Raw genomic sequence first — 22,550 nt, 5'->3', positions numbered from 1 at the left:
CCAAGTGACTTGCCCAAAGTCACAGAGCCAGGAAGTGACAAAGCAGTCGGCTCCAGTCTCTAGAATCAAGCACGGCACTCTGCCCGCCACCCACAGCCACCAGTCCCACCATCTGCCACAAAGCAAAGCCTGCATTCCAGGGAGGTGGTGGAAGCCAAACGGTGTCAGGACAAAGGCCGGGCAGGAGAAAGGTTTCTAGTGATCTGCATCCATGTACAGCAGTCTAGTTGAATCAAGAACAACCAGGAGTGCCTGTTAAAACACAGTTCACAGGGCCCCATCCCAGAGTTTGTGACTCAGATGAGAAGTCAGGCTTGAGAATTTATATTTCCAACAGGTCTCCAGGTTCTATTAAGGCCACTGGTCCACAGCCCAGAGCTCCCTTTGAGAATCACTGCTATAATAATGTATATTCAAAAACATCCTTATACTGGGGAAATGGTTATTTTTGCAAATTTCTTCCTCCTCTGAAGCAAAGTTTTTATAACCTTTTCCAACTGAATTATTTTTTGAGCAGATGGCCTGTCACATTTTTGCCACTACCTTAGGGACAATTCCTAGATATCTGTCTTCTTGTCCCAAACACGTAGCTGGGAAATTTATAGGACTTGATTTTTACTCATGTTACTGCAACATACAGGCTTGTGTGATCAAGGCCAACTACAATCCTCACCGCCTCGCACACCTCACAGGGTTGCTGAGGTCAGGGATGTGACACATTTTAAAAGTGACCATTTTTAACACTTACTGGTTTATCCACCCAGATCTCTGGCCCCAAGATTTCCTTGCACATGAAGGCCTTCAAACATCAGAGGATACATTGTGACAATGGTTCTCCTTCCACCCCTGTATCTGTCACTTTTACTTTCTTATTCTTCCTTTCTAGGTTCTTTCTAGTCAGGTTTTGTTACGTCATTCTACCAAATCTATTAGATTGACACACACATTAAATGTCAACAGATTCTGAAGAAGGGCTGTCAATAAAGGACGTGAACTTTGTCCATGGATGTGGGGGCAGGTTATTTTGTCCACTATGCGGTTGGGTTGGTTCTATTCAGGTGATGCCGGCACACAGATGTCTCATGGGAAGCCAAGGTAAGTCTGTTCCTCCAAACCCCTAGGTATCATAAAGGGACCATCATTGTTGACTCAGACAGCCTTGTTTGAGTCCTGTTTTGCTCACTTCATATCCTGAAGCAAGGGACAGAGCCTCCTATGTGAATTGGGAGATTATCTCTTTTAAATATTTACTTATTTTATTTTGGCTGCATTGGGTCTTCCTTGCTACTGGGGGACTTTTCTTTAGTTGCGGCAAGCGGGGTTACCCTCCCGTTTCCGTGCACAGGCTTCTCACTGTGATGACTTCTCTTGTTGCAGGGTACAGGCTTTAGGGCACAAGTGCCTCAGAGGTTGCAACCCCCCAGGCTCTAGAGCACAAGCTTAGTAGTTCTGGTGCACGGGCTTAGTTGCCCCGAAGCATGTGGGATCTTTCTGGAGGGGATTGAACCCCTGTCCCCTGCAATGGCAGGAGGATTCTTATCCACTGAACCACCAGGGAAGCCCTATCTATCTCTTGAGTCACAAGGACTGAATGGAAGTATCTGGCATTAAGTATGTGCTTAGTAAGATTGGAATCCAAAATATAAGGGAAAAGAAATTTCCCAGACATAGAAATTAGAGTGGTTGACTTCCGCCATTTGATAAGTAGTCATAAGAACATAATATCCTCAGGGATCAACACACTTTTTTTTTTTTCCCCATTCCAAGTCTTTAAGACTATTCCCCTATCCCCATCCCCAAAAAGGCAGTTCCCAGGACCCTACGGAACATTCTTTTCTTCCTTAAAAGAGCTGCATTCCTGACATTTCATCAGCCTTCATCTGATATCTAGTCTTCTGAACCTTCAAAGCTGGTAGCAGCCCAGGGCCATTTGCGTCTAAGTGCAACAGGTGAAATTTTATATACATGATCATCAATTATTAACTCTTGGTTAGGCAGACTGTCAAAAATACTTCTCTCAATAATTTTTGGTGCAGAGTTCCGAGGTGGAGGAGGGGCTTAGAAAGCTGGATCCTCAGTAGGCTTTGCAGCTCTGAGGAGACCAAGCCTTTTCATGAGAAGTTTAATTTATTTTGCTTTATCTTTTCCTCCATCTGTTCTTGATATACAATCTTTTCTGGTCTGTGGGCACAGCTTACTTATTTTCCTTTATCTCATTCTGTGTTTATTTCATTTTGGTCTATTGTGAGGTTGTTTGGCTGATCACTTCTTGGGATCTCAGGACACTTTTCATTGAGTTAGTTCTGCGTTTCCCAGCAGGGTATCCAAGAGTTAGAGGAAAAGATGTTAAAAGTGTGTATAAGAGTGTTCCAAATCTTATTTAATTTTTATTAATGCTGTGTGGTAAAGAATTTACCTCTCTCCAAAAGGAGGTCTGGCCTTTTCTCTGGCTTCCAGGAATTAATCTCTAAGAGCCTAGGATGTCATCTTCACAGGACTGTGTCTGTGCTATGCCAACGGTGTGACTGAGGTTGGGGGACTTTTGCATCCACAGCTAAAGGACTGGAGAGTGAAGTGAACCACTTGGGCAGTGGATGTGTTGTGTGTTAGTCGCTCAGTTGTGTCCAACTCTTTATGACCCCATGGCCTGGAGCCCACCAGTCTCCTCTGTCCATGTGATTCTCCAGGCAAGAATACTGGAGTGGGTTGCCATTTCCTTCTCCAGGGGATCTTCCCAACCCAGGGATCGAACCTCACGCATTGCAGGCAGATTCTTTACCATCTGAACCATCAGGGAAACCCCAATGTAATAGAGCCCCAATAAAAACCAGGGACACCACAGCTTGGATGACCTTCCTGATCAGCACCGCTCTGAGTATGTTCTCACACGCAACACTAGGAACTGATGCATCCTGACTTCACAGGCAAGAACTCCGCCAACACCATGCTTCCTTCTTCCCCAAACTCCACCCTATACACTCCTTCTTTTAGCTGATTTTCATCTGCATCCTCTCACTGTTCACCAGAACTGTGAGTATAACAGCTTTCAAATGAGTTTTTTGAGTCCTGCTACCAAATTATCAAACCTGAGGGTGGTTTTGGGAATCCCCTGACCTTGCAGCTGGTACCACAGTGAGAGTCTTCTCTTGTCAGGACTTTCGCCTCCACTGACTTCTCATCTGGCCCCTTTTATCACACATGAGCTCATGAAAAAGACTCTTAGTTAATGCGGATAAGGAATGTCTAACTATTTAATGTCAATTTTCTTATCTTCTTGCTACTGCTATTTCTGGAGAGCAAATGTGAGGAAATGAGCTGGTTACAGGTCCAAGAATCTCTACATCCAAAGCTAACTTTGCTGTCAAGAATCAGACAGAAAGGATGAGAGCCAACAGGCACAGAATAAAGGATAAGGGTCCAACTGAAGCTTGGCTTTTGAGTCAGAACAAAGGGATTGATGGTCTCCAGGCCATACCAGACAGGAAGACTGGTATCACGCCCACCACCAGTTCAGGCTCCCCACCTCCTCTTGAGTAAAACCACCCTGACCTGGGGACAGAGGTGGAGCCACACCTGAACCAAGGGGCCATCACCCAAACCCAGCCAGGATGTCACACCAGCAAGCAGGAAGAAGCGGCTTCTCTCGGAGGCAGCAAATCAGCATCAAGATTACTATAGTTCTTTCCAGATGGTTCCGATCCAAAACCAAGGTCTACATTCAAAGACTAGGAGGGTGGTCAAGGATCCAGAGTCAAGCTACCACTGAAGGCGGGAGTCTGGAGGCTGAGTTCTGTTTTTTTGGTTTTTTGAGTTGTTGTGTTTTTTTTTTGGTGGAGGTGCCAGGAATGGAACTGAGGGCCTCATACGTGGAGGCTGAGTTTAAACTGGGCAACTCTGAGGGCTCTGTCTGTCACTCTACCTCAGAGAGCATCTCCATCCTCCCAGCATTTACGTGGATGCCGATGGCTCCCAAGTCTGCAACTTGGATTCCAAATTTCCAAATGCCGATTAGAAACTTCCTTCTAGAAGTCCTTCTCTTGCCAAGAAACTCAATACATCAAGGAATGGAATTCAACATTCCTTCCGATTCCCCTCATATATCCAGCATCTCCATGAGTGCCACATGTATTCTCCTAGTCAACCAGGGAAGGCGCCTCCTGGTCAGCACGGAGTCCTACCTCTCCACGCTCCTGAGACACTGCACCAACCCTGCCACTCCACTCTTCCAAATACACGCCTCACTTGGCCCCTCCTTTTCCTCCCCACGCCGCCCCCGATCACCACACTGGGTCTAGACCCTCAGAATCTCTCACAGGAATTATTGTAGGTCTTTCTGCAGTGGCCTCCTGATTTGCAGTAACTGGACTGGTTCCCATCCAAGAGCACCTTGTGCGTGCCTGGCTCTGGGCTACGTCCCGATATGGACAAGTCTGCGGAATCCCAACAACCCTATGAAGATCATCTCCACTTATAGATGGGAAACTGAAGCTCCCCAAGGTTAATTAGTAAGTAGCAGAGCTGAGCCTTAAGAGAGGACTGTGTGATTTGAGAACTAGACCACCTCTCACTGGGCAAGGGAAGCAGAGCAAGGACAGAGAATAGGGGACATCCCTGAAATGTGGATGTCAAGGGGCCATATAGAGAAGGAAATCAGGCCACAGGGGGCAGTAACTCGAGAACAAAGCTTGTAGTCCAGGCAAATGATCAACAACTTGGAGACTGGCAGGGATGGAAGAAGGTGGTAAAGCCAAGGAGCAAGGCAGAGAGGAACAGACCGAGAGGCTGGGGCACAGATGCTGGCCCTGGTGGTGCAGGCGGAGCAGCTGGTATCTGACATGCGCTATCTGTGAAGACACCAGGAACAGAAAGCACACCTAATCCTTAGCAAGAGCCAGGCAGGTGTCCTGCCTCATGCTTGGGCTCCCAGTCCAGGCTGGCATGGCTGCCTGCAAGTACTGATGAGAGCTGTTTTCATGAGGCGAGTCAAGGCCCAATGGCTTGGTGTGGGCCAGCAAGTTGTCATCCAGAGGCTCAGGTGAAGGGAGTAGGCAGGGGTAAGTAGGGCTGGAGAGCCACACACACCCAGCAGAGTCAAGAGCTAGTAGGATGCTGACCAAGGACCCGAAGGATAAGAGAACAAGAATGTCCCTCCAGTCCTTAAAGTCCCACTGGAGCTCCATCCTCTTTTGAACTCACTCCAGTGCTAACTCACTCCAGCCTGTTGGACACCTAATCAGTGTATTTCTCCGGCCTCCCACTCAACCCCAGATTTTCCCTTTCCACCCAAACTGGCCTGGTATACAACCCTGAACTTGTCTCCAGTGAAGAAGACTCTGTATCCGTTTAATTTCCAAACTTCTAAATTTACAAAATATTTGGGAACTAGAAAGGCTTAGAAACCATTGGACCCGAGTCCTTCACCCTTCATTCGTGTTTCAAATGTGTGACATTATGCATTGTCAGAAAACAGTGAAGTAGGGGCCCACACCTGATTCTCCTGTTGGAATAAACTGCTTTTTATGCTTGCATAATGCACCTAAAATTTTTTCCCTTTTCTCCCCTTCTCATCACAATTCCTGGCGACTCCCAGTGATGTCTAGCTCCTATATGCTGCAGAATGAATGTCTGCTGATTTGGATTTAATGATCTCTGTTATCTGGCAGAAAATAATCTACAAAGATTAAATTTAGTGTAAGATATGGCTTCCCTGATAGCTCAGTTGGTAAAGAATCGGCCTGTAACGCAGGAGACCCCAGTTCGATTCCTGAGTCAGGAAGATCTGTTGGAGAAGGGATAGGCTACCCACTCCAACTCTTGGGCTTCCCTTGTGGCTCAGCTGGTAGAGAATCCGCCTGCAATGTGGGAGACGTGGTGGCTCAGATAGTAAAGAACCCGCCTGCAATGCAGGAGACCTGAATTTGATCCCTGGGTTGGGACGATCCCCTGGAGAAGGGAATGGTTACCCACTCCAGTATTCCTGCATGGAGAATTTCATGGGGTCGCAAAGAGTCAGACATGACTGAGTGACTAACATCTTCACTTTCATGTGAATGACTGAGAGCCATCCCCTAATCCTTCAAGGTATTTCCATTTTAAAACAAGATACTTTAAAATTCAAATTAGCTGTTACAAATCTGCAAGATACAGAATTATCTGGGGACTAGAAAGAGCTTCCAAAAGTGCCCAAACCACTGCACAGAACTGGAGTGCAAGCCTACAGATGGCAAGGCAGAGTATCATTGGGGCTCTGTGTTGTGCCACACTATGACCACCAGGGGGAGCTCAAGGCCCCTTCTCTTCCCATTCACCACCAGAGGAAGGGCCAGGCAGTTGATTGGTTATTTTATCAGAACATGGAGCTGCAGGTATGTTCTTTCTCTTAAAATTAGCCCTTAGGGTTCTCTCTTCCCCAGAGGACCTCCAGCTTGGGAGCTGGATCTTCCCAATGTCACCACCTTTCCTGAGACCAGAACGGCAAGCTGCAGTGGGGCAAGAGTTAGGTTCAGGAATACAGAGTCAAAAAGCTACCATCAGCCTACAGTGCTGGAGGCCACTTACACCTTCCCCTGAGCCTAGGGATAAAGCAGCTTTCCATAGGGACCAACACACCAGAATAGGGCTTGTACTCAAACCCCAGCCTGGACTTGTCCTTGGGTATCTGCTTTGGTACTTGTTCCACTGGCTGGGATGGACAGAAAGTCAGGTTTCCAGGATGCTGGGCACTGACCATCTCCATCCTGTATAATTCCATCTATCACAGCACACCATTCCCCACCATACCAAAAGAGTCTGCATGTCTCTGGCCCCAAGGAAGTGGTCATCACCCCAGTTCATTTTCTCTCTGCATTTCCTTCCTTCAAGAGGGGAGAAAACACCCATCCCCTATAGTAAGAGTTCTCAGATGTGGTCCTGGGACCAGCAGCATCAGCATGACCTGATGGCAAAACCTCGGACCCCACCTCTGGCCTACAGGTGGGAATTATAAAGCCTAACACTCTGAGCTAGGCTCTGGGAATTTGCCTCTCTACTCCAGGTGATTCTGATACAATCAGCTGAAGTGTGAGAAACACTGCCCTTCAGGTTGGAAAGGGGCTGCCCCAGCCTAAGGTAACAGTGCCTGCGGAACCTTAAAGTCAGCCTTTCCCAACTCCCAGAAACACTTGGGCTGCAGAAAGGGCTCCCCAGAGAGGCCCAAACAATCATAACCTGCTAAGAGCAGGTTAAGGTCTGCCAGCTCATCTCACGCCACTAGGTGTGGCGCGGAACGCTTTACACACTTCATCCTCACAACAATGCTGGGAGCCAGGTATAGTTCTCAACCCCATTTTTCAGATGCGTTCACCAGGGTTAAGAGAGACCACCTTCTCATCCATGGCTGAATAGCCAACAGGTGGTGGAGGCAGGACATGAATCAAATCTATAAGGTTCCAAAATCCCAGTTCTGGGCAGTGGCTCAGATGGTAAAGAATCTGCCTGCAATGCAGGAGACCTGGGTTTGATCCCTGGGTTGGGAAGAGCTCCTGAGAAGGGCATGGTAACCCACTCCAGTATTCTTGCCTGGAGAATCCCATGGACAGAGGAGCCTGGTGGGCTACAGTCCATGGGGTCGCAAAGAGCCAGACTCGACTGAAGTGACTTAGCATGCATGCACTTGTGTCTACTGTTTCGTAAAAATAACCAAGCCAAAGTCCCAGGTCTCCACCACAATGTGGAGATCTAGGCACTCGGGTTTCCTGAGTGACGGGATGTGGCGGGGAGGGGGCTTCCTTTGTCTCCTCCTCGGTTCCTAGTCTACACTGGCCTTAGACATGCTCTGCAGACCTGCTGCCTCAGGTCAGCTCCCTGTCTTCTTGGGAGCTAATGAGGCCAGACAGCCACCTGCACTTCTCAGTCTCCTTGGGATTCTGCTCCAGCCCCAGCCCCACATGGATGGTCACAGCTGAGCTCCCAGAAGTGGGGATGGGCTCAGAGAAGCCTAACCTGGAGGCTATCTCAGCACTCCTTCCCGAGACCCCTAAGCCTTCTCTGTCCTCCTGAACACAGTCTGCAGAGGTGCAGACTGCCCACATTCCATCAAAAGCTAGAATACAGTGGTCCCTGCCATACCTTTGCCTGAAGCCAGTGAGTACCTGTTCATTTAGGGCAGTGATCATCACCCACCACAGCAGGGACAGGAGCAGACTGTGCAGGGGCCCCTGAGAATCAGGAGGCAGCCAATGGATTCCGCGACCCCCCACTTTGGAGACCCTATCCCTAGGTCTCCAAAGCAGCACACCTGTTTTCCTCTCCTGCTTCGGGGTCTCCTGGGGGCTCACAGGGCTACTGCTTGGGATCTCCCTGTAGGAGGACGAGGCCCGGAGAGTCACCGCTCCCTTCCCAGTGCAGATTCTTGTAGGATCCATATCTGAAAAGGAAAGATCCAAAAGGGGAGATTGAATCCAGGGCGCCTGAAGAATTAAAACCATAATCAGCCAGCAATTTGGTCCAGCTGGGGAATGAGATGAACCTGGTTACAGACAGGCAATTGCAGTCAATGAAAATTAATCTGTGGATGGTGGAGAGGGACAAATCATATTTTCAGGGGTTTCCCACCCGTCATGAGGTTAGGAGGGAATGGAGGCACAGTGAGTTCTGAGTCAATGGATGCGTTACAATGTCGGCTGGGAATATTTCCAAACCAAAGCGGGTTGATTTCTTTTATTAAATGAAGTTTAGTTTGGTGAGCAGACTTCTGACCAATTAGTAAGGCACAGTTCAAGTAAGAATTTATAAAAGATATCTCAAGTTCCCACACCATCCTTCTTATAAAAGAGCAAGTTGACAGCACAGGGCATTCGGTGAAGGTTCAACAGACAATCATTACTCAGAGCAGTCCCTCAGCGGAAAAAGCAAGACAATCTCCTTGTGCCAGCAAGCCAAGCCCCCTGCAGGGGTGAGACAGGATGTGCTGCCTGGCGAGAAAGATCATGAGGCCCGGAACCCCACATTTCAAACTTAATGAAGAAAATTCGCACCAAAGAAAACGGCTAGAAAGGCTAAATCCTTCGAGGAACAGTGTTTGCGGGACTTCCAGCCGAGTCTTCCCTGGGCCCTGACCCCTCCTACAGTTCACAGTGGCCTCACAGCAGCCTCAGGTCATCTTTCAGAACTGCACTGAGGATTTCAAAATGGGCTTCAAAACAGGCTGTTCACCCTTCAGGAAAATCTGTAAGGAGGAGGCAAGAAAGCCATGCAGACCACACAGTTTTGGGAGGCACACGTGCTGAATGTTTCTCTCCATGAGGCTGAGTGGAACTGAATTCCAGTTTTGCAAGTTGCTCACGGCACAGCCTGGATCTCAGGCCTAAAACTGTCATGAGTGGGATTGTGGGGAAAGTTAAAGGTGGGCAGCAGGCAGGATGTGTGCTCAGATGTCCAGCTCCTCCCTGCTCCTGTGCCACAGCTGAGAAATACCAAGTCTCTTGGCTCCTCCTTCCCACTTGGCAGCCCCCTTTTCGACAGCACAAACAGAACGATCATTAGTTACAAAACGGATTGATCAGCTCCATCAGCACCTCTTGCACAAAATACACATTCAGCAGAGCGGGCAGCGGCCCTGAAGAGCATCTGACTTGTCCAATCCTACCAGGATAAGTGACCAGTGGGAAAAGTGATTCATGGGCTTTTCAAAAGGGTGAGGGGCACAGTGCCAAAGCCAGCCCATCCACAGGGTCCTGTGTGCACAGCCAGGTAGACTCAACTCCTGAAAGCACCACCACTGGGATACAGAGCCACCTGGGCCTCACTTGTCCCATGCTGTACAGGAGGAAGCTACGAGCTACGAGCTACGACCTGACATCTGAACTGTACCAGCTCCAAACTGTACCAGCTCCACAGAGAGGAGAGGCAGGGAGCGAATGCAGGTGGGGCTGGGGGCGGGGGAGGGAGTGCTCAGGGAAAAGGCCCCGCCAGCATCCCAGAGACACAGCCTGATCGGGCAGCTGCTTCAAATCCAGCCCAGTTCAGAAATGCCCTGGGCAGCCACATTAATTCCTGGGGACAGTGGAATTTTAAATAAACTCTGGGGAGCTGGCACCTCTAGGAAGAACCTAAGTCACCCAAGGGGCTCAGACCTGTACCAGCTGGAGTCAACGTTCAGCCTCTGGACTGACCTTCTCCCTAAGCAGAGAAGGGCAAAGCACCTGCCAGCCCCTTTTCACATTTGCCCGCGGCTCCCAGAAACACACACACACACACATACACAAAAGGAAACCAGCCAGAGAAGAGAGAGGGAATGGCTCCTAAACATGCAAGAATTAAGCCTCCGAGTCTTTGTTAGAAGGAAAGAAGATCATGCATGATCTGCTAATAATGAAAAAAAAAAGAAACCAACCCAAGGAGAGATACCTGAAGGGAGTACTAGGCCTGCAGAGTTTTTCACTGTCTTCACAGGGATTATTTTAACAGCAGAAATAGAGCGTGCACGTAAAGGGTCGGCAGTTGCTGAAAACACAAAAGGGTAAGTGGTGCATCCAGAAAAAAAACATTTGGGAAACCCTCAGGCAGTGGAGGAACCGGCAGGGACAATAGGAGGAAGTCGCCCGCAGAGAACAATGGGAAGAGCAGTGGACGCAAGAACTTAAAATAACCCGCTTTCGCTCTTCAGTCCTGCGCCCGGGTGGGCAGAACCCTTCCGCCACTGTACCCCAAATGCAGCTGGTCAGAGCCTGTGCCGCCTGGCACACCAGGAACCTGCCAAGGCTCTGGGCAAAAGGACTTACAGAGAGGCAGATGGCCTGGCAAACAGGAAGGGGAGAGCAAGTGGGGCCCACGGGGCCCCTGGGAACAGGCTGGGCTGTCTGCGCTGGGAGAAGGCTCCTTGGAGGAGAGTTACAGCTCATGGGCCCCAGAGGAGTAGAGGAAGGACAAGTCTGAGAGTCGCCTGGTCCTTTCGGCCCTCATAGCCGCTACTCCAGGATCTTAACTCCTGGGGTCTTGGGCCTGCTCTGACAACCATAGCCCTCTGGCCCCAGGCAAATCAGAATGGCCATCTGTTGGGCAGCAGATGGTCTACTTAAACCCACCCCTTCCTGGGCAAGAGTTTGCCAAAGTGTCCGAATGCACACGTAAGACTCTGGGCAGTGCCCACGCACCTGGCCCAGGACGCTGACAGCAGCTGAGCTCCCTGAGCTGGGGTACTGCCTGGTATGCGGGCGGAGGCTGCTGACCTCAAATCCAGGTGCTCAGACCTCCCTGGGCCCCCTGCCTCCCCAGGTTCTGGAATCACAATGGTGGGCATTTTCCCAAACCAGCCTTCTCACAACAAGAATGTTGTGAGACCTCCTTCCGTCCCAATGGCAGCAAATAAAGAGATGGGCGCTCACACACTATGGACCAACATCACACCAATGGGTAACACCTGGAGGTCTCAGGGCCCCAGATCCACATCATAACTGAGGTGGGGGGTGGTTGGGCTGTTTGGGAACCAAGACTGTCACAGCTGCATCAATATCATGCTGACAGGCTTGCCAAGGGGACGGGAGGAAGGAGGTACCCCGGCAATGGGCAGTTCACCTTCCAATCCACCAGGCTGCCATTTCACGAGGTGCATGGCAGTCATCTGGCCACCAAGAACTGAAGTGGTAACAACAATCCTGCACGTGTTCAGATACAAACGTGCTTTCACAGCAATCCTACTGACTGCTCCTTGGGCCACCTGGGAGGCTGGGTGGGAGGTTTTTGTTACCATTTTCAGAGGAAGAAGCAAGTCTGCTGCTCGGAGTCAACCAGTGCTGAATGAAGAGAGCGAGACCAGAGCCCGACAGTGACTACCCCAGGCCGCCCTGATGGCTCCAGGGTGCATCTATCTTGACTTTCCGATCAAAAGTGGGTCTTATCGAGGAGAGAGTAGAGTGCAGAGCACCTCCACTTGCCACCCTGCCATACACCCCCAAAGTCTCCTGACGGATTCACAGGGCTGGGCTTGACGGTGAGCATAAGACACCACGTCTCCCCGCGTTCCTCAAAAGATGCTTAAACACTCCCTTACGGGCACTGCCCTTCAACATCCCCTTAGCAACCTGGCCGAGGTTGGGAACACTGCCCACACCAGGTAAGGAGAAGGGCAGCCGGCAGGGAGGCACGAAGGGCAGGACACCAGGACCCCTCCTGCATGGGGGTCCCCAACCACCCGGCCCAGGCTCCCCACCCCTCCTGTTCTCCATGCCTTCGCTCGTGGCTATTCTTTCTGACTTTCCACTTCGCCCTCTCTCAAAGGCAATACTTGGCTGACCCAGACAGTAATTACAAAGTCCAAACATGTCAAACTGTAAACGTGCTCTGAGAGAGGGTGCACTGTGACTCAAAAGCCCGATGACAGGACTTCTACCCTCCCTCTCTGATACCATAAGACCTGTGTTTCAAGAAGGAAAAGATACTACAGATCATCAAATTCCTTCATTTTCTAGATAAGGAAACTCATAGCCATAAAGACAATGGGCCTCCCAAGAGGTGTTGTTTCTGAGTGGCAGGCCGGGACTCGAACCCCAGCCTCCTCTCACTGCAGAGTGACATGGGAATCCCACTGCTTGGCTGTTCAGGATGAGAGACAGGATGAGAGACGGGACCTCAAAGGTCATCCTATCCATCATTCCTTTCACACTTGCATCTTTTGTCCTAAAATTTTAAAAATTCAAAACCTGGGAGGATGCCCATGAAACGAATGTCACCAAAATGATTTATTTCAGCTATTTAGGCTCTAGCCTCAGGGTCGGGATGCTGAATATGTCAATATTTATCACCGGTGAAGGTAAGATGCCAGGTAACAGACACTGCGGGCTGAGAAATGCCATATACATGAGGCCTCTGTGATTTGGCGGGTGGTTCGCAGCATCCTGTGAGCTGGGAACAGTGTGACATGTCACCTCACAGTGGGAAACGGCAGGCTCAGACTCAAGTCTCAGAAAGCCTGGGAACAGCTCTCCAGGTCACAGCCTAATTAGACCAGTGACTGTTCCCACCAGGCAGGTGGCCCCGGGCCCTGCTCTTTCTAAAAATGCCAGGCTTCCCTTCGAGAGCCTTACCTTTGTCTTGCCCATTGCTGCCCGGTGCCAACCCGTTCACCACAGCTTTGGAAGCACCTGCATCACATTCTGAAAGAAAGAAAGAATAAGAGCATGATGCTTGTGATCACATCTCCCACCCTTTCTGAGTCCCGCCAGTGCAAAGTTCTGGGTCCCGGGGGCTCTCTCAGGCCTGAAAAGGGGCCTCGGAGCGTCATGGGAGAGTTCTGAGAATGCTTTGTGGCTTGAACCAGGGAGAACGCAAAAGCTGTTTGGATGGGAAGTGTGTTGTGAGTGATATTCTCTGGTCTCCTGGCTTGGTTTCACTTCTGACATTTAAAAAAAGAAAATCTTAATTCCCTCAAAGTGGCATCTCCTACCTGACAAAGGCTTATCTACCATTCCAAGGCTGCTCAAAAGCATCCCTGTGAATCCTGAGAGCTGTCGGACAGTCAGGATAGAACCTCAGGCTCTGTTGACACTTCCCTCCACCCCACCCTACACCTACAGCCACAGAAGCCACGCTGGCCCAGCCCCCAGACCACAGTCCCCGCCACGGCTCTTGCGTTCTGGTTGTGGAGATGACCTGGCTCCCTGACCGCTCTCCCTGGCTCCGTCCTGCCCCTTTCTCCACCCCAGCCCTCAGTCTGCATCACTAAGACCACCATCTATACCCCATAGGGCTGAAAATCCCTGGAGTGCGTGACAAAACAAGATGGGACAAAGCAATGTGATTTTCTAAGACCCTCCACTTTAAATGTACTGCATTTCACTTCTAATTTGAAAATAAAAATACTACTGGAGTCTAGAGTTGGGAAGTCAATCTTTTTTTTTTTTTTTTTTAATTTATTGGGCTGCATTGGGTCTTATTGCAGCACTCAACTAAGGCTGTTCAGTTGCGACATTCGAACTCTCAGCTGTGGCACATGGGATCGAGTTTCCTGACCAGGGATGGAACCCAGGCCCCTGCATCAGGAGCTTGGAGTCTTAGCCACTGGACCACCAGGCAAGTCCCCTGGGAAGTCAATCATTTACATTATCATTTCTACGAGGAAAAAAAAATTAAACTTGGAATCAAGTTCCCCCAAATGTACAAATGATTGTTCAGAATATATTTTTTTTAGTGAGATGGCCTGTATATTGGCATAAGTGGTTATATTCAAATTAACAAACTGACCTTCAGGATGATTAAAAGCAAACTGACACACAAGACCCAGGGGCCAGCAGCTACCCAGGGACAAAGCCTGGGTACTCACCCCCGACTCTCAGCCCTTCAGCCACTGGTCCCAGCCCTTTTTCGGCAGCAGTTCCCTCCTGCGCCTGCCCACCATGACGGTCTCCTCACAACCTCTTCAGCAAATCAGATACTTTCTGATCTCCAGGCCTTGGATCTTTAGAGGCCCTCAGCCAGGAAGGCCTGCGCTCCCTCTTCTACCTTGGGGAAATCCTCTGTACCTCAAGGTTTACCGTGAATGTCACCTCGTTGTTGGTGGAGACCTTTCAAAGTTCTGCTCAGCTGAAGACACTGAGACCCTCACTGCCCACTGGCAGCCTGAGCACCACCCAGTTCCGCATCCCAGAACTGATGGTGGAAGCCCAGAGAAGACAAGGGGGGCAGGGCACGTGATCAGCAAGGTTGGGGTGACTCCGCTGCAGCCAAGAGCCAAAAGTGTTAGTTGCTCAGTCATGTCCGACTCTTTGCAGCCCCATGGGCTGTAGCTCACCAGGTTCCTCCGTCCATGGAATTCCCCAGGCAAGAATACTGGAGTGGGTTGCCATTCCCTTCTCCAGGGAATCTTCCTGACCCAGGGATAGAACCTGGGTCTCCCACATTGCAGGCAGATTCTTAACCGTCTGAGCCACCAGGGAAGTAGCCAAGAGCCAGCCAAGCCACAGATATAATAGCCATGGTTTTATAAAGCCTCTATTTGCCTGATCTAAGGTCCTTGCTAAGCACTTATTCCATAACTAGCACCTGATTTTTATCCTTGATATCCAAGCCCCTAGAGCTAGGAGTTAAGAACTCTAATTTTATAGATAAGAAATCTAAAGCTCAGAAAGGATGCCAGGCTCTAAGATGATAAGAGGGGATATGAAATCTGTTCTGGTCCATCCTGTGACTTATCTTCTTTGTCCTCAGCTGGGATGAACACTTATTTTTAAAATAAAAAATGGCTTTTATATATAGAATACTCTCTACATATAAACCAGATACACTCTAATAATGGTTTATGTATATTCTATTTCCCCAAATGCCCCAAACCCCAGTAGCGCATTTGGCTGAGACTCAGTCATCCTACCTGGGCTCTTAATAATCAGCCTCCATGACATCAGCTACACCGACAGGGCAGCCCAGGTACTCCTGGATCCAGAGGCAAACAAGGCCGCTGCCCTCCCCCACCCCCTCCAACCATAGCAGCCAGGACCACCTGATACTGGCCCCACAGGCAGGCCTGTCCTGTTCACTGCCCCCAATTCATCTATAGAAGGTTAGTTCTCCAGACAAAGTTCCCTTTGCACCTACATTTCTGGGACGGATGGAAAGAGGGTGTTGGCAGAAAGCCAGAAATACAAGTCACAGAAATATCATCTGTTTTACTTCCCCATCTTTTCTCTCTGACTATATGTTCTTGGGCTCCAAAATCACTGCAGACAGTGACTGAAACCGTGAAATTAAAAGACGGCTTACTCCTTGGAAGAAAAGCTCTGACAAACCTAGATAGCGTATTAAAAGCAGAGACATCACTTTGCCGACAGAAGTCCATATGGTCAAAGCTATGGTTTTTCCAGTAGTCATGTACAGATGTGAGAGTTGGATCATAAAGAAGGTTGAGTAACAAAGAACTGACGCTTTCAATTGCTGGAGAAGACTCCTGAGAGTCCTTTGGACTGCAAGGAGACCAAACGAGTCAATCCTCAAGGAAATCAACCCTGCATATTCATTGGAAGGACTGATGCTAAAGCTCCAATACTTTGGCCACCTGATGCTAAGAGCCAATCATTGGGAAAGACCCTGATGCTGAGACAGATTGAGGGCATCAGAAGGGGGAGAGAGGATGAGATGGTTGGATGGCATCATCGACTCAATGGACACGAATTTGAGCAAGCTCCAGGAGAAGGTGAAGGATAGGGAAGCCTGGCATGCTGCAGTCCATGGGGTCACAAAGAGTCGGACACGACTAAGTGACTGAACAACGATCCCGTCCCTATGCACCTGCCCTCATTTCTCCTGATGGTCTCCTTCTTAGGACTGCAGGCCTGGCTTTGAGCCTCCCTATCTGGTTGAAGTAGCCCCAGGGTGTGGGACAAAGAACAAAATGGGACGAGCATCCCCAAGCCAGCAGCCTCAGAGCTTCCACAAGGCCCAGATCCATGTTCTTCCTTTCCTGTGTTTTCTTCCCCCTTAAACTCAAACAACCAAACTTGAAGAAATTTGGAAAAATAATTCCATCACCACAGACTCTCACTTCTGCAGCACAGTATGCTAATGACCAGCCGCCTCGGGGTGGTTGCCTCAGCAGTCACTAGCCGGATGACCCCAGACAAATCATTGCCACACAGGGCCTCAGTTTCCCCATCTCTATAATGGGAGTGGTAAGCCATGCCCACTTTTGTGGATCTGCAGGAGAACAAAATGAGATAAGCAGGTAAAGCCCTGCCCTGATGACTGGCAGCTCAGCTCAAACTAGGAATAAAAAGAATGCATTGCCTTCATGCTGCCCTTTCCATCAAAGGTTAAGAACAAGTGTTTTCTACATAGCTGCTTTCTTCCTGATGATTGTTTTTATGAGTGGTATAATCTCCCATCAAGTAAACACACAGAATGACCCTGCTCATTCCCCACCTTCACGCGGGTGATGTTTTTGGTTCCTTTGAATTAATACAGACATTCCCAAGAGGGGAATTATCATGTCAAAGGGTCCAGATTTCTTGGACTCTTCCTGGGAAATGCCTCCTTTCAGCACCACACGCCTAAGGGAAAACCTGGGGAGAAGTCCCAAGGGCATCTCCTCATCCTCCACGGCCCCTCCCTGCCCGCCTCTTCCAGCCTTATTTCTGCCGGGAATGGTGATGCCAGTTTAGGTTAATCCTGATATTAGAGGCACAAGAAACTCTGGGTGTTGGGGGGAAGTGCTGGCCTATTTTAAATTATAGCAAGAACAAAAAGCCCAGAGTTACAGAGCAGGGGCTACGGGCAACTCCTGAGCCCCCCTCGAGGGGAAAGGAAGGGATGCAGCCTTCTCATGAAGCAGAAGCATCATGGAGTCAAGGACCAGACCAGTCCTGCTCCTTGCAAGGCTGGAAGCTGGGCTGATGACCCACGGACGGGACACTGGTCAGGCCTTGCGCACAGAGCTCAGCACTTGAGAAGTGTTGCCTCACTTAATCCTCACAAACCCCCATTAGGCGATAATTTCCCAATGTCCATCTTACAGAGGGGTTCACTACAGGCCAAAGCTTGCAGGGTGGTACTTGTAGCCCTGAGCTGATCCACCTGGGGCCCTTCTCCTCCCAATAAGCCCACGCTGTCCAGGAAGGGTTGGGATTCAGCTGAAAGGGCGTGTGAATGTGAATACACGGAAGGATTGGTTTTCTCCTCCAGAGGTCTCTGATAACACTCTGGAGACATTGCAGGATTTGAAGGCGCCTAAGTGAGCTATGCACTAGGTCAGCCTGTGGCCTACCCCGCCTGCAGGCCTCAGGAGGTGACAGAGAGCACTCAGTAGCCAAGGTGGGCCTCGATCTCCAGATGGAAACTTCTCTGCCGCACATCCTGGCTGGAAAGCTGACAGCTCTTGGCTGCACCACAAGCAGGGACCTACCCATTCCCTTTTGTCTTCCCTAGCCCAGGTGTTCCACCCCAACTTTAAATTAAAAACTGCTCAGTTGTGTAGGTTTTGATTTTTACTACCAAAAACATAGCAAAAGGGTGGTTTTGCCCTGATAAAGGAAGCGATGGATTAGCTCATTCCTTGGGGCAATTATGGTCAATATGTTTACTTTTGCTACAGTCACTCAGATTAAGAAATGCCATCAAGGTGTATACACATGTCAGCATTGATCAAATAGGAGCCTGGTGGGCTACAGTCCATGGGGTCGCAAAGAGTCGGGCACAACTGAGTGACTGAACACACACACACACACACACACACTTAAAATACCAAGTTTACTGTCAGTTCAGTGGCTCAGTTTTGTCCAACTCTTTGTGACCCCATGGACTGCAGCACGCCAAGCTTCCCTGCCCATCACCAGCTTCCAGAACTTGCTCAAATTCATGTCTATTGACACGGTGATGCCATTCAACCATTTCATCCTCTGTCATCCCTTTCTCCTCCTGTCTTCAATCTTTCCCAGTATCCGGGTCTTTTCTAAGGAATCAGTTCTTCGCATCAGGTGGCCAAAGTATTGGAGTTTCAGCTTCAGCCTCAGTCCTTCCAATGAATATTCAGGCTTCATTTCCTTTAGGATTGACTGGTTGGATCTCCTTGCAGTCCAAGGGACTCTCCAGAATCTTCTCCAACAACACAGTTCAAAAGCATCAATTCTTCACTGCTTAGCTTTCTTTATTGTCACATCCATATATGACTACTAGAAAAACCAAAGCTTTGACTAGATGGACCTTTGTTGGCAAAGTAATGTCTCTGCTTTTTAATATTCTGTCTACATTGATCATAGCTTTTTTTCCCAAGGAGCAAGTGTCTTTTAATTTCATGGCTGCAGTCACCATCTGCAGTGACTTTGGGGCACAAGAAAATAAAGTCTGTCACTGTTTCCATTGTTTCCCATGAAGTGATGGGACTGGACACCATGATCTTAGTTTTCTGAATGTTGAGTTTTAAGCCAACTTTTTCACTCTCCTCTTTCATTTTCATCAAGAGGCTCTTCAGTTCTTCTTCACTTTCTGCCATAAGGGTGGTGTCATCTGCATATCTGAGGTTATTGATATTTCTCCTGGCAATCTTGATTCCAGCTTGTGCTTCATCCAGCCTGGCATTTCTCATGATGTATTCTTCATATAAGTTAAATAAGCAGGGTGACAATATACAGCCTTGACGTACTCCTTTCCCGATTTAGAACCAGACTGTTGTTTCATGTCCAGTTCTAACTGTTGCTTCCTGACATGCATACAGATTTGTCAGGAGGCAGATCAGGTGGTCTGGTATTTCCATCTCTTTCAGAATTTTCCACAGTTTATTGTGATCCACACAGTCAAAGCCTTTGGCATAGCTAATGTAACAGAAGTAGATGCTTTTCTGGAACTCTCTTGCTTTTTCCATGATCCAGCGGATGTTGGCAATTTGATTTCTGGTTCCTCTGCCTTTTCTAAATCCAGCTTGAATAGCTGGAAGTTCACAGTTCATGTATTGCTGAAGCCTGGCTTGGAGAATTTTGAGCATTATTTTGCTAGCGTGTGAGATGAGTGCAATTGTGCGGTACTTTGAGCATTCTTTGGCATTGCCTTTCTTTGGGATTGGAATGAAAACTGACCTTTTCCAGTCCTGTGGCCACTGCTGAGTTCTCCAAATTTGCTGGCATATTGAGTGCAGCACTTTCACAGCTTTATCCTTAAGGATTTGAAATAGCTCAACTGGAATTCCATCACCTCCACTACCTTTGTTGATGCTTGACTTCGCATTCCAAGATGTCTGGCTCTGAATGAGTGATCACACCATCGTGGTTATCTGGGTGATGAAGATCTTTTTTGTACAGTTCTTCTGAGTATTCTTGACACCTCTTCTTAATATCTTCTGCTTCTGCTAGGTCCATACCGTTTCTGTCCTTTATTGAGCCCTTCTTTGCATGAAATGTTCCCTTGGTATCTCTCATTTTCTTGAAGAGACCTCTAGTCATTCCCATTCTATTGTTTTCCTCTATTTCTTTGCACTGATCACTGAGGAAGGCTTTCTTATCTCTCCTTGCTATTCTTTGGAACTCTGCATTCAAATGGGTATATCTTTCCTTTTCTCCTTTGCCTTTAGCTTCTCTTTTTTTCTCAGCTATTTGTAAGGCCCCCTCAGACAACCATTTTGCCTCTTTGCATTTCTTTCTCTCGGGGATGGTCTTGATCACTGCCTCCTATACAATGTCACAAACCTCCGTCCATAGTTCTTCAGGCACTCTATCAGATCCAATCCCTTGAATCTATTTGTCACTTCCACTGTATAACTGTAAAGGATGATTTAGGTCATACCTGAATGGTCCAGTGATTTTCCCTACTTTCTTCAATTTAAGTCTAAATTTTGCAATAAAGAGTTCATGATTTGAGCCAGAGTCAGCTCCCAGTCTTGCTTTTGCTGAGCTTGAGCTTCTCCATCTTTGGGTGTAAAGAATATAATCAATCTGATTTTGGTGGTGATGTCCATGTGCAGAGTATTCTCTTGCATTGCCAGAAGAGGATCTTTGCTATGATCAGTGTGTTCTCTTGGCAAAACTCTGCTAGCCTTTGCCCTGCTTCATTTTGGTACCCCAAGGCCAAACTTGCCTGTTACTCCAGGTATCTCTTGACTTCCTACTTTTGCATTCCAGTCCCCTACAATGAAAAGGACATCTTTTATGGGTGTTACTTTTAGAAGGTCTTGTAGGTCTTCATAGAACCATTCTATGGAACCATACTGATGATGGAAGTAAAGTTCAATGCTATAAAGAACAATATTGCATAGGAATCTGGAATGTTAGGTCCATGAATCAAGGTAAATTGGAAGTGGTCAAACAGGGGATGGCCAAAGTGAACATCAACATTTTAAGAATCAGTGAACTCAAATGGACTGGAATGGGTGAATTTAACTCAGATGACCATTATATCTACTACTGTGGGCAAGAATCCCTTAGAAGAAATGGAGTAGCCCTCATAGTCAACAAAAGAGTCCAAAATGCAGTTCTCGGGTGCATTCTCAAAAACAACAGAATGATCTCTGTTCGTTTACAAGGCAAACCATTCAATATCACAGTAATCCAAGTCCATGCCCCAACCAGTAATGCTAAAGAAGCTGAAGTTGAACGGTTCTATGAAGATTATTGTATATCAATCATATCTCAATAAAGTTGTCAAATAGAGGGAAAGGGAACCCATTATAAAGATGAGAACATAGTACATGTAAAGCATACAGTGTAGTTCTTAATATACAGTAGGTACTCAATAAATCATTACTAACAAAGGTGATGATGACAATTTATGACAAAGCTTTGGCACTACCCAGCACTCAAAAAATAAAAAATGAAACACAGTTGGGGCCTTAAGAGTAAGTGGGAATTCTGAGCAAATGGTCCAGCTTTGTAGATTTGTCAAGAAGAGAAAGACAGGATTTTAAATGACTTACCAGAGCTCATGGTGGTGACAAGACAAGTCTTCTGCAACTGGGGCTCTGTACTGCTCTGCAGAAAAACACAAACACACAATGGAATTGATGAATGGCAGGTTCGAGATAAATCCCTATGGTTCACTTTAAAAAATGCAAACACCATATAAGCCTTGATAAAACCAGGGGGCTGAGCCAGAAGTCACTTAGCCAGGCTTCCGGTTCTTAACTGGCTGTGCACTGACATGACCTTGGACACATCACACAACCTCCTTGACCTGTGTTTCATCACCCATACTTGGTTTTGATACTATCCAAGAATCCATTCCACCTCTAACACTCTATTAAAAATCTCAAATTACACAAGTCCCTGTGGATCGGGGAGAGGGTGAAGGAAAGAACAAACTTTCAGGACAGAGAAGTAAGTCACAACACAAACTGGTTACTGGGGACTAATAATAAGATTATATATAGCTTACTATGCTCAAAGAAATGCTGTAGGTGCCTTAATTATATTAATTCACTTGATCCTCACAAAGACTCTACAAGGTAAGTACTAGCATTGTATTAGTTTACAAAGATGAGGAAAGCAAAGCATACAGAGGTGAACAGCTTGCTGCCCATGTGACAGAGTTGCTTCTGGAATCCAGAGAGCCTGACCTGAAGGCCCAGGCTCGTAGGAAAGACACTCTACTGCCTTGAGGTGGGAATGCAGTCCACTTACTGCTATGTAAATGGTAACCCTCTCACTTAATAAGGTCCCATCCACAGTCCCCCCAAAACCACTGGGCTGCTGTCACTATAGCTGTACCTCTTCTAGAATCTTATCTAAATGCTATCATAGTATATGTAACCTTCTGTACCTGGCTTCTCTCATTTAGCATAAAACAATTTAGCAACTGGCCATGCACGTGTGGGTCTATCTCCGGACTCTGTTCCATGGATCTGTCTTTATCTAATCCATTGTCTTGATGACTAGAGCTTTATAGTAAGTCTTGACATCAATGTGAGTCTTCCAGTTTCATTCTTCTTCAAAACAATTTTGGTTCTTCTAGGTTCACATTTTCATAAAAATTTTAGAGCCATCTTATCAATTCTCACCAAAAACAAAAACTACAAAAAGCCTGCTGGAATTCTGAATGAGAACATGCTGAGCCTATATATCAATCTAGGGAAAATTAACATTTTAACAATATTGAATTTTCCAATTCAT

At 47.8% G+C, this 22,550-nt stretch overlaps 1 protein-coding gene across 50 annotated transcripts in view; it reads right to left on the bottom strand.

Moving 5' to 3' along the window:
- The window catches only part of SORBS1 (sorbin and SH3 domain containing 1), a 234,403-nt gene that overhangs the window by 100,602 nt on the left and 111,251 nt on the right, over positions 1-22,550 (bottom strand). For 35 of the 50 annotated variants that reach the window (XM_070363623.1, XM_070363628.1, XM_070363639.1 and 32 more), the window contains 4 exons: positions 21,359-21,413; positions 13,062-13,130; positions 10,387-10,482; positions 8,276-8,404 (listed from right to left, as the gene is read on the bottom strand). In XM_070363623.1, coding sequence (XP_070219724.1) covers positions 8,276-8,404; positions 10,387-10,482; positions 13,062-13,130; positions 21,359-21,368 — 304 coding nt within the window. In that variant the 5' untranslated portion in view covers positions 21,369-21,413. The remainder of the gene's footprint in view (positions 1-8,275; positions 8,405-10,386; positions 10,483-13,061; positions 13,131-21,358; positions 21,414-22,550) is intronic. The other 15 variants (XM_070363630.1, XM_070363654.1, XM_070363656.1 and 12 more) reach the window with 1 other exon arrangement.

This window comes from Bos mutus, chromosome 26 (genome assembly GCF_027580195.1).
Source record: "Bos mutus isolate GX-2022 chromosome 26, NWIPB_WYAK_1.1, whole genome shotgun sequence".
Classification (NCBI taxonomy): Eukaryota; Metazoa; Chordata; class Mammalia; order Artiodactyla; family Bovidae; genus Bos; species Bos mutus.
Note: the sequence above shows the minus strand (reverse complement) of the source record. Positions and strands in the feature narration are given on the sequence as shown.